The 12,134-nt window shown below is 47.1% G+C and overlaps 1 protein-coding gene across 8 annotated transcripts in view; it reads left to right on the top strand.

Annotated features, from left to right (window-relative positions):
* CENPT (centromere protein T) overlaps window positions 1-12,134 on the top strand; it is an 822,208-nt gene that overhangs the window by 96,851 nt on the left and 713,223 nt on the right. For 7 of the 8 annotated variants that reach the window (XM_033941803.1, XM_033941802.1, XM_033941796.1 and 4 more), the window contains one exon: window positions 748-856. The exons of the other annotated variant lie outside the window; for it this stretch is intronic. In XM_033941803.1, coding sequence (XP_033797694.1) covers window positions 756-856 — 101 coding nt within the window. In that variant the 5' untranslated portion in view covers window positions 748-755. The remainder of the gene's footprint in view (window positions 1-747; window positions 857-12,134) is intronic. 8 annotated transcript variants of the gene reach the window in all.

Raw genomic sequence — 12,134 nt, 5'->3', positions numbered from 1 at the left:
TACATTACATTATATTACATTAGTGATTTCTATTCCGCCATTCTATTCCTCCATTACCTTGCGGTTCAAGGCGGATTACATAAGAATTATTATGATATTAAGAAGAGCTTTAGGAATAGTCTGAACATTTTCTAATTTGCTAAGGAGTAGATAGTGTTTCAGGCAAAGTTTGGGACATGTCTGGTTGTGTTATATTGGTTTTATTTATTTTTTGAAGAGTAGGATTTTTGTTTCTTTTTTGAAGGTCTTGTAGTAAATATCTGCCACTGTCTCTTCAATATTTCGTTCTCCAGATCATCCAGGTGAATTTCCTTTAAAAACACTATGACCCTCTTTTACTAAGCTGTGGTAGAGGTTTCTACTGCGAATCAGGGCACTAAATGATTCGATGCTGCTCCGATGTTCATAGGAATTCTATGAGCGTCGGAGCATTTAGCGTTCCATGCCGTGTTAGTAACCTCTACCGCAGCTTATTAAAAGGTGGGGGAGTAAGTGCTTTATTCCTTCCTAGAGCCTGCTGTTCGTAGACCAAAACAACGTAAGTTTTAGGATACACATCCATATGTGCATGTTTCTTCCCCAGATTAGAAAATGTTCTCTTACTGTTAATTAGTTGTTAATGGTCTTACTGTAATTTTTAGAAACATTATTCAAAAACTTTTTAACTCAGCTATGCTGCTGGAATTCTACAGTTTTTCAATTAAATTTAAAGACTATTCACTTAAAATTTTGTTTTTCTTTTAAAAGGTGAAAACATGTCAGTTGATTCAGATGATATCACAGCACGTACATTATTGAAGGGTTTCTTGGCTGCAGAGGTTCCCAAGTCAACAGTGAAACGCCAATCCAAACGCAGGTGAGAGTTAGTGAAACTGAGCATTGCCAGGGCAGACTGTTGAAGATAATGGCCAATTGTAGAAACACACTTGATAGAGCAGGTCTTCAGTGAATGGCTCTTTCACCAAGATTGATAAGCTGCCCTCTTAAAAATGAATTTGCTCATAAACATCAACATAGAAATAATCTGGGTAGAGAAAGTAAATAAAAAAAGAAATCAGATAGATGAAATAATTCAAGTTTCATTTATTCCTTTTTACATTCTCATAACCCTCCTCTCCACCCCAAAAAAAGCCCAGTAAATCTCAAACAGACCTAGAAACATTGGGACCCTTTTACTAAGCTATATTAGATGCTAATGAGCATCTAATGCATCTTATTTTCCCAGGACAAGCAGGCAGGTATTTTCACTAGTGGATGACGTGATCCAAAGGAACCCCGATGCGGACGCCTCACAAGCAGACTTGCTTGAAGAAACTCGAAGTTTCAAGTTGCCCACATCGTGCATGCGCGAGTGCCTTCCCGCCCAGCACAGGGCGCGTCTCCTCAGTTCTTACTTTTCCGCGGAGCCGAGAAGTCCGTCTTCGACTCTCTGCATGAAGTATTTTCACTTGTGCTTTCTTTTGTCTGCGGTTTTGGGTTATTTTTTCTCAGAATCGCTGTTTTTCGTCGTTATTTTCTTGTTTTGCAAAAAAAAAAAAAAAAATTTCTTCCGTTCGTTCGACCGGGCAGGCCACGTGGCTGCAGCCCCATGGATTCGATCTTGCGGCGGAGCTTTTTCAGCCTATGTCCCGGCCTGCAACCGGTTTTAAAAAGTGTTCCAAGTGCCAGCGCGCAATTTCCCTGACGGACCCTCATCGACGCTGTCTTCGGTGTCTCGGGCCTCAACATCTCTCGAAATCGTGCCGGCCTTGCTCAACACTTACATCTCGTGCTTTCAAGCATCATTGCATCCTTTTGGAGCAGCTTTTCAGCATGGAGTCTTCGATGGAACTTTCGTCCTCGAAGGGTCCTTCGCCCTCGACATCATCCGATGCTCTCCAGGCTTCCACTGCTTCTGCTCCAAGCCTCATCAAACCTGCCTCGTTTGTACTGGCTATGTCTTCGATGCCTGCTGCAGTGCCTTCCTCTGTCTCTTCAGGTCAGATAGCGCAGCAGCCCATTCTCCCGGTGGTGCTTAAAGTGCCCAAGGCTTCTAAGTCCAAGCACTCTCACACTGCCTCGAGGGAAATCGAAGCCCGTGCAGGTGGTCCCGTTGGAGACGCGGATCCGTCCTTGCTGGCTTCGTTCCAAACCTTATTGGAGAAGCAATTAATTCAGCTCTTTACTACCATGGGGCCGAAGCTTCTCTCACAAATCCAGCCTGGGCATGCGGAGGTCTCCCGTGAAGTCGAGCCACCTCCTCTGCCTCAGTTGTATGCACACTCTCTACAGGGAGCAGAATCTCTGCGAGTGTCTAGTCTGGTATCTCGGCATGCATCGCAAGGAGCAGAATCTTTGCCCATGCCTCCGTTGGAACCCGTGCACTTGATGCAAGGAGCAGAGTCTTTGCGAGTTCTTCGAGGTTCTTTCACTCAGCCTCCTCTGCTTCGTTCCACAGCCTCCAGCTCTATCCATTTTCTGGGGGCTTCGGCGGGGACACGCTCTCCTTGATTGTCGAGGCCTGCTTCGAGGCACAGCTCGCATCATCGATCGAGGCATTCTGCGAAGCATTCATCCAGGCCTCATCGGAAGCAGCCTTTCCTTCAATATTCCCCACCGCCTGCTTCGTCCCTTCTGTTTCCGGACCTCGAAGACCCGGTGGTTTCTTTTTCTCCACCCAGGTCTTCTTCTTCATTGGAGCACGCCGCCTCGACATCCTCGAGTCCCTCTCGAGGCCAGGCTTTGGCAGATCAGCTGTCTTTTTCATCTTTTCTACTTCAGATGGCAGCTGATTTGGATATTCAACTTGACACTGGATCTAAGTTTTCCAAGGAGTATCTTGAGACCATGCATCTTCCTCAACCTCCTGCTGAATCCCTCAAGCTTCCTCTTCACAAGCTTTTGGATCAAACCTTTGTCCGCTGTCTGGAAACTCCTTTTATCCCAGGACAAGCAGGCAGCATATTCTCACACATGGGTGACATCACCGACGGAGCCCCGCAGCGGACAGCCTCGAAAGCAAACTTGCTTGAAGATCTCGAGCTTTCGAGTGCTGCACCGCGCATGCGCGCGTGCCTTCCCGCCCGAACTAGGGGGCGCATCTCCTGTGAGGATCCTCAGTTCAACGTTTTCCGCGGAACCGAGAAGACTTGTCATCTCACTCCGCAGCGTTGTGCCTTCTCTCACCGCGGCTGGATTTGTTTATTTAGTCGCTGTGCGTGTTGCTTGTCGTTTTTCTTTCTTTACTAAAAAAAAAAAATTTTGTTTTAGTTAATTTTCTTTCGTGTCGCCGGGCGTGCAGACTTGGGGCTTGGGCCCAGTCTCTCTTCTCCGGAACGGACTTCATTTTTTCTATGTCCCGGCCTTTGACCGGGTTCAAACATTGTTACCAGTGCAGCAGGACGATTTCGATAATCGACCCTCATAGTCGGTGTATGGTCTGTTTGGGTGCCACTCACAACCCCGAGGATTATGTGTGTTGTCTTACCATTCAGCCTCGCGCTTTTCGCTGCCGTTGTGACCGGTTTTGCCAACTTTTCACTATGGAACATGATAAAGCCTCGGCCTCGACTGTCTCGACGCCTTCGGGACCTAAAACCCCGACATCGGGGGTGACCTTGGGTGGTAAGACCTCGCCCTTGATGCCCGCTCCGGCCTCGGCCTGGAAGACTTCAGGGTCCTCGGCCTCGAAGGCCTCCTCGGTCCCGTCCTCGAAGCCTGCGTCTGGGGGTAAGTCTCCTGCTTCCTTTTCAGCTACCATTTCCAAGAAGTCTCTTGAGTCTCTATCCATGCTCCCTGGGGGTGCCTCTGTCCTCGAGGCCTGCTGCAAAGCGTGCCTCCAAGTCTCGGGAATACTCTAAATCGAGGTCGCCCTCCTTGGAGCGCACGGGAGCACCTATGACACCAAATCCTTTGGTCTCGGTGCCCATGTTTGAAGATATGCTCAAGTCCATCTTGACTACCCAAATTTCTTCCATTGTGGCTCAGTTAGTCCCATCCTCGACCTTGCCTCTAGTGGGCCAGCCTGAGCAGCAACCGGAGATCCTGGTGCAGCCTCCACGGGGCAGGTCTCGCAAGAGAATTTCTTCATCGGACTCTTCGCCGGATCTTCCCTCGAGATCCTCTTTGCCTCGTCCAAAGCATCGATCGAGGCTGTCGAAACATCTTACTTCAAAGAGCTCGAGGCATCCGGAGTTTTCTTCGAGGCAACTCCCTCGTTCTGAGTCGAAGGTCGCCTCCTCTCCTTTATCTTCGAGGCATTCGAGGTCAAGGACCCCTCCCTCGAGGCCTTTGCTTCGGGATCCCTCTCCTCCAGCTTCGAGGCACTCTACTCCTCGGACTATGAGGACGTCTCCGTTGAGGAGTCTGAAGAGGAAGCATTCGTTCACTCCGCCACAAACTGGGAGTGGGGCTTCTTCGGTGACAGTGCGTGTGGAGTCAGAGCCGGTGTCTCAGTACTCCCGTGAGGCTTCACCATCTTATTCGGTGGCTCCTCGTTCCCGGTCTGCCTCTCCTGAGGAAGCTTCTTCTTCAAAATTGTCCTCCTTTGCTAAGTTTGTCTATGACATGGGGCAAGCTATTCATTTGGACTTGTACTCAGATTCCAAATACATCCTGGAATACTTGGCAGACATGGAATTTTCGCATCCTCCCAAGGAGACTTTGAGGTTGCCCATGACTCCGGTACTTAAGCAGACCTTCATTCGCAATATGGAAATCCCTTACTCTGTCACGGCTATTCCATCAAAGCTGTAGTCACGATATTGCACTGTTCCCTGTAAGGGCTTCGAAAAGTCGCAACTCTCCCACCAGTCTTTGGTGGTTGAGTCTTCCCTCAAGAAAGCTCATCCATCTAAGGTTTCTGCAACTGTTCCCCGAAGGTCGCACCATGGACAAATTTGGCCGTCGGTTATATCAAAATTCTATCAAGTTTCAAGTTTAAGTTTCAAGTTTATTAGATTTCTTGATTAATCGCTTAATCAGACTTCTAAGCGATGTACAAATTAAAATTTACATTTTTAGGTGACAATACAATAAATAATAAAAAAAAAGACAGAATTACACTCAATTTAACATATTCATAACATTAGGTAAGGAGGAAAGAAATACAAATCTTTAAAGTAAAGAGAGAACACTAAGGGAAAATACAGGAGGTTAACAAAATAAATATAATACAAATAGAATGGGGTTAGCTGGATAATAAAATTAGTTTGCAAAGGCATCCTTGAAGAGGAATGTTTTTAAGTTACTTTTGAATTTTCCAAATTCCTTCTCTTCCCTTAAGAATATAGGAAGGGCATTCCAAATCTGTGGCGCAGTAACTGAAAAAATAAATTGTCTTCTTGTATTTATAATTTTCAATGAAGGGATAGACAGTAGGTTTTGTTCATTGGATCTTAAGTTTCTCCTTGTAGAATATGGAATTAGTAGTTTAAATAAGAAAGTGGGAGTCTTATTGTAAATGGTTTTGAAGGTAATTATACAAAGTTTATATGTTATTCTATGAATAACTGGAAGCCAGTGGGCTTTTTTAAGTAGAGGTGTTACATGATCAAACTTTCCTGATTTGGTTATAAGTTTAATTGAAGCATTTTGTATAATTTGAAGACTAATAGGATATTAAACTACAACTATGTTTTTACATCATACTTCAACCATTTTTTGAAGATGTTGCCATCATTTTATCCAGACCTATCCAAACACCGTCTGTCTGAATTTAAGCAAATCCTCCAAACTCTTTCCCAGTTGCGGCTTTTCATGTTGCAGGCATCTTATGATGCCTTTGAGCTTTCTTCAAGGGTGTCGGCTTTTGCAGTTGCCATGCGTCGCCTTGCCTGGCTCCGCATAGTCGACATGGACTCTAATTTGCAGGACCGTCTTGCCAACTTGCCTTCTCAGGGGAATGAGTTTTTCGACGACTCGATTGAAGCGGCCACCAAGAGACTCTCTGAGCATGAGCGCTTTTTTGCTTCCCTGCTCAGGTCCAAGCCCAAACCGTCTACTGCCCTGGCTTATAAACCACCGGCTCGTCGTTATCCTATGAAGACGACTCCTGCTTTTTCTAGGCCTCCTCCTCGACGTCCTCAACAGCATCAACATCCTCAGAAACCTCAGGCGCCTGCTGCCACCAAACCGGCTCCGTCTTTTTGATGTTCTGGTCTTGTGCATTCCATCCTCCCTGCAAAATTCTCCTCTGCCCATTGGAGGTCGCCTTTCCCTGTTTTCATCACATTGGGAAAGTATCACATCAGACCTCTGGGTGTTGATAACTATCCGCGAGGGATACTCTCTGCGCCTGATTCAGGTGCCCCCAGATCACCCGCCAAGAGAGTGTCATTCCAGTTCTTCGCAACTCCCCCTTCTTCTTCAGGAGGCTCGGGCGCTTCTTCGCCTTCGAGCGGTGGAGGAGATTCCTCCTTCCCAGCACAATCTGGGATTCTACTCCAGGTATTTCCTGGTGCCCAAGAAGACGGAGGATTTGTGACCCATTCTGGATCTTCGAGCCCTGAACAAATTTTTAGTCAAAGAGAAGTTTTGCATGCTCTCGCTCCCGACCTTGTACTCCCTCATGGATCAGGGGGATTGGATGTGCTCACTGGATCTGAAAGAGGCTTATACTCATATCCCTGTTCATCCGCACTTTCGCAAATATGTCAGATTCTAGGTGGGGGATCTACATCTCCAATACAGGGTTCTTCCCTTCGGCCTGGCAGCCTCCCTCAGAGTGTTCACCAAGTGTCTGGTTGTGGTGGCTGCAGCTCTGTGCTCTCGAGGTCTTCAGGTGTTTCCCTACTTCGACGATTGGCTTATCAAGGCTCCTTCCCTTCAGGAGGTTATTGCAGCGACCCATCATATTGCCTTTCTTCAAAGTCTAGGGTTCCATATCAACTTTCTCAAATCTCAGTTGGTTCCAGCCCAGTCCCTCCAATTTATTGGCGCGACTCTGGATTCTGTCAGCATGAGGGCTTTCCTTCCACTGAATCGTCAAGAGACCCTCTTGCGACTCTGCTGGCAGGTGTCTTTTCTTCCGACCCTCTCTGCCCGTCAGATGATGGTTCTGCTCTGTCACATGGCTTCTACGGTTCATGTGACCCCCCTTGCCAGACTTCTCCTTTGCATTCCTCAGTGGACCCTGACGTTTCAATGGCAACAAGCTCTGGACCCGCCTTCTCGTCGAATAACGGTGACTCCTTTATTGAAGAATTCTCTCTGCTGGTGGATGCTCTCTTCCAATATTTCCAGAGGTTTGTGGTTTCACGATCTTCCTCATCAGAAAGTGCTCACGACAGATTCGTCCACCTACGCGTGGGGAGCCCATGTCGATGGTCTCCGTATGCAAGGGTTGTGGACTTCCACTGACCGTCGGTGTCATATCAATCTGTTGGAATTCAGAGCGATTTTCCTTGCTCTCAAAGCTTTTCTTCATCTTCTCCATGACCAGGTGGTACTTGTTCGGACAGACAATCAAGTGGCCATGTTTTATGTCAACAAACAGGGAGGGACGGGATCTTACTCCCTTTGTCAGGAAGCTCTCCGGTTGCTGCAGCCTCACGAATGGACACTCAATTCCCCCACACTTCGCCAGGTGTTTGTTCGGTGGGGGACTCCTCAGATAGACCTGTTTGTGTTGCCCAGCAACTTCAAACTACCTCTGTTTTGCTCCCGCATTTTCTCGCCTCGTCAGCTCGAGGCGGATGCCTTTCTTCTGGACTGGAGGGATCAGTTTCTTTATGCCTTCCCTCCGTTTCCTCTGATTCTCAAGACTCTTGTCAAGCTGAAGGCGGAACATGCCACTATGATTCTGATAGCTCCTCGGTGGCCCAGACAACCGTGGTACTCGCTTCTACTTCAACTCAGTGTCAGGGAGCCTCTACTTTTACCAGTTTTTCCTTCTCTGCTCACTCAGAGTCAAGGGTCCTTGCTTCATCCCAATCTGCAGTCTCTACACTTGACAGCTTGGTACCTTTCTGCGTAACAGATCCTTCTCAATTTTCTTGGTCTGTTCAAGATGTTTTCCTTGCTTCAAGGAAGCCGTCCACTCGTCAATGTTATGGCCAAAAGTGGACTAGATTTTCTGCTTGGTGATCCACTCATCAGCTTCATCTGATGTCTTTCTCCTTAGCATCAGTTCAGGTCTATTTGCTTCACTTGTCCCAATCAGGCCTTCAATCTACATCTATTCGAGTCCATCTCAGTGCTATTGCTGCTTTTCATCAGCCTCTGGATGGGAAACCTCTCTCTGCGCATCCCATGGTTTCCCGCTTTATGAAAGGGCTTTTTAATCTTCATCCCCCTCTTAAACCGCTGCCTATGGTTTGGGACTTTAATGTTGTTCTGGCTCAACTGATGAAACCTCCATTTGAACCTATTGACCAGGCTCACCTCAAGTACCTCACTTGGAAAGCTGTATTCTTGATTGTCCTCACTTCTGCACAACGGGTCAGTGAGCTCCAAGCGTTGGTATCAGACCCACCTTTTACGGGTTTTCACCATGATAAGGTGGTCCTTCGTACACATCCTAAATTCTTACCTAAAGTTGTTTCAGAATTTCACCTTAACCAATCTATTATTCTGCCAGTCTTTTTTCCAAAGCAGCATTCTCATTCTGGAGAGGCGGCACTTCATACTTTGGACTGCAAACGTGCTTTGGCTTTCTACTTACAATGCACTCAACCTCACAGAACATTTCCTGAACTCTTGATCTCTTTTGATCCGAATAGGTTGGGTCGCCCTATCTCGAAGCGTACCATCTCCAACTGGATGGCTGCTTTCATCTCTTTCTGCTATGCTCAGGCTGGTCTTCCTCTGCAAGGTCGAGTGACGGGCCACAAAGCTTGAGCTATGGCGGTGTCTGTAGCTTTCCTCAGATCAACTCCTATTGAGGAAATCTGCAAGGCTGCCACTTGGTCCTCGGTTCATACTTTCACCTCGCATTACTGTCTGGATACTTTATCCAGGAGGGATGGGCATTTTGGCCAATCTGTTTTACAGAATCTTTTTTCTTAAATTGCCAACTTTCTCTCCTTCCCCCTTTTTTGCTTAGCTTGGAGGTCACTCATGTGTGAGAATATGCTGCCTGCTTGTCCTGGGATAAAGCACAGTTACTTACCGTAACAGTTGTTATCCAGGGACAGCAGGCAGATATTCTCACAACCCTCCCACCTCCCCTGGTTGGCTTCTTGGCTAGGTATCTGAACTGAGGATCCTCACAGGAGATGTGCCCCCTAGTTCAGGTGGGAAGGCACGCGCGCATGCGCGGTGCAGCACTCGAAAGCTCGAGATCTTCAAGCAAGTTTGCTTTCGAGGCTGTCCGCTGCGGGGCTCCGTCGGTGACGTCACCCATGTGTGAGAATATCTGCCTGCTGTCCCTGGATAACAACTGTTACGGTAAGTAACTGTGCTATTCCATTCCAGATATTCCAGGCAAATTGGATTCCAGATACAGGACTGTTCATCACAAGGGATTTGACAATGCTCAATTGTCTCACCAATCACTTCTGGTTGAATCTTCTTTGAAAAGATCTCACCCTTCCCAGGTGTATGCCACTGTTCCTCCGGGCAGGGAAGGCAAAACGATGGACAGATTTGGTCGTCGCATCTACCAAAACTCCATGATGACCTCTAGAGTCCTCAATTATAATTTTCATTTCATCACCTACTTTGAGTTCTTTCTCTCCATCCTTTCTAAGTTCATGCCTTATCTGGATTCTCGTGCGCATTTTGAATATCAAGAATAATAATAATAACAATAATTTTATTCTTATATACCGCCATACCCAGCGAGTTCTAGGCGGTTTACATTAAATTAGATTAGGATCCGCATAGACTTGTAGATTTACAACAAATTTATAGGATTTACAACAACTGTAGCCAAAACTTGGCAGATGAAAAGGGAAATTTACAACAAGTTTAGCCAACTTCGTAGATGAAGAGGGCAGAATTACAACAAATTTATCAGATTTACAACGGATTTTGGTCAGATTTGGTGGATGAGGAGGGAAGTGGGTAGGAGAAGCAGGGGGAGATAGGAGCTATCGTGAAGGAGAAGAGTCGGGTAGGGGGCCCTGAGATTATCTGAAGGGTCAGTTAAGGGTCTTGTTTGCTGAAAAGGTAGGTTTTGAGTGATTTTCTGAAGTCGAGGTAGGTGGGGGCCTCGAGTATCATTAGGGCTAGCCATGGGTTCATCTTGGCTGCTTGGAAGGCGAGGGTTTTATCTAGGAATCTTTTGAGTTGACAAAGCTTTGGTGAAGGGAATGCGAACAGCTGAATTCTGCGGGATTTCTTGTTGGTACAGTGAAGATTTAAGTGGGGAGTGATGTATCTTGGCGAAAGACCATTTATCGATTTGTAGCATATGCATGCGAATTTGAAAAGAACTCTGGATTCGAATTGCAGCCAGTGAAGTTGGTTGTAGTATGGGGTGATGTGTTCCCATTTCTTCAGGCCATAGATGAGGCGAATGGCGGTGTTTTGGATCGTTTTTAGTCTCCTGGTGGTTTTCTTTGTGGCGCTCAGATAGATAATGTTGCAGTAGTCCAGAATGCTGAGAATGGAGGATTGTACTAGTAGGCGGAAGGAGGTGTCATTGAAGAATTTTTTTATGGTACGAAGTTTCCAAAGTACCATGAAACATTTCCTGACAATGAGGTCTGTGTTGTTTTCTAAGGATAGGTTTTTGTCTAGGACGACTCCCAGTATTTTTAAGGTGGGTTCTAGGGGGAAGGTCATTCCTTTCAGATGAATTGTGGTGTTTTTGATTTTTTCCTTGGGGGTGGCTAGAAAAAATTTTGTTTTGTCCGGGTTTAGTTTCAGCCTGAACGATAACATCCAACGTTCAATCTGGTTGAAAATGTTAGTAATGTAGTCAAGTAGTTCTGGTGTGAAATTGGTAAGGGGGATGGCTATTGTGATGTCGTCTGCATAGATGAAAAATTTGAGTTTGAGGGTGTGAAGGAGGTTGCCTAGGGAGGCCAGGTAGATGTTGAATAGAGTGGGGGATAGGGGGGAGCCCTGCGGGACGCCACAGGTGTTGTCCCAGCTATGTGAGATATTGTTGTCCTTGAGTACCTTGTCCCAACTCTGGCTGCAGCTTCTTCAGTCCTCCTATGATGCTTTTGAGCTGTCTGCTCGAGCTACTGCTTGCTCGGTGGTCATGTGGCGTCTAGCGTGGCTCCGGACCATCGACATGGACCCTAACCTGCAGGACCGGCTGGCTAATGTTCCTTGTGTTGGCACTGACCTTTTTGATGAGTCTATTGAAGCTGCCACCAAGAGGCTTTCGGACCACGAGAAGTCTTTTGCATCCATTCTCCATCCGAAGCCGAAGCTGGCTCCTCCTCGCCCTGCACACCCCCCTCTGATTTTACCAACGGCGTTTTCCACTGAAGCAGAGTCCTTTCATTCGTCAGCCTGTCAAGAGGCAACATCCTCAGAAGCAGCAGAAGCCTCAGCCACCTTCTGTACCCAAGCCTCCTCAGCCTTTTTGACTGTCTCATAGAAAGCATAACCTCAGTCGTTCTGCCATTCCCCGTTTTCCCCCTTATCGGAGGTCATCTCCATCATTTTTACCACTGATGGACGACTGTTACCACCGACCTCTGGGTCCTTTCCATCGTCCGGGAGGGATACTCTCTTCAGTTCCATCAAGTTCCTCCGGAACATCTTCCAAGAGAGTATCCTTCCACCTCTGCCCAGACTGCCCTTCTTCAGGAAGCTCAAGCTTTGCTGCAGCTCCGAGCTCTCGAGCCAGTTCCTTTGGCTCAGCAGAACAAGGGATTTTACTTCCGGTACTTCCTTGTTCCGAAAAAGACGGGCGATCTGCGTCCTATTTTGGATCTCAGGGTGCTCAACAAATTTCTGGTCAAAGAAAAGTTTCGCATGTTGACCCTAGCATCTCTGTATCCCATCCTCGAGCAGAATGACTGGCTATGCTCTCTGGATCTCAAGGAGGCCTACACACACATTCCCATTCATCCGGCCTCCCGTCAGTACCTCAGATTTCGGGTGGGACATCTTCATTATCAATACAGAGTGCTCCCTTTCGTCCTGGTCTCGTCACCCAGAGTCTTTACCAGGTGCCTGGTAGTGGTGGCCGCTGCGCTCCAGAACCATGGTCTTCAGGTGTTTCCCTACCTGGACGACTGGCTCATCAAGGA

Source organism: Geotrypetes seraphini, chromosome 4 (assembly GCF_902459505.1).
Source record: "Geotrypetes seraphini chromosome 4, aGeoSer1.1, whole genome shotgun sequence".
NCBI lineage: Eukaryota > Metazoa > Chordata > Amphibia > Gymnophiona > Dermophiidae > Geotrypetes > Geotrypetes seraphini.
The sequence above is the reverse complement of the archived record's forward strand: the minus strand, read 5'-3'. Positions and strand labels throughout refer to the sequence as shown.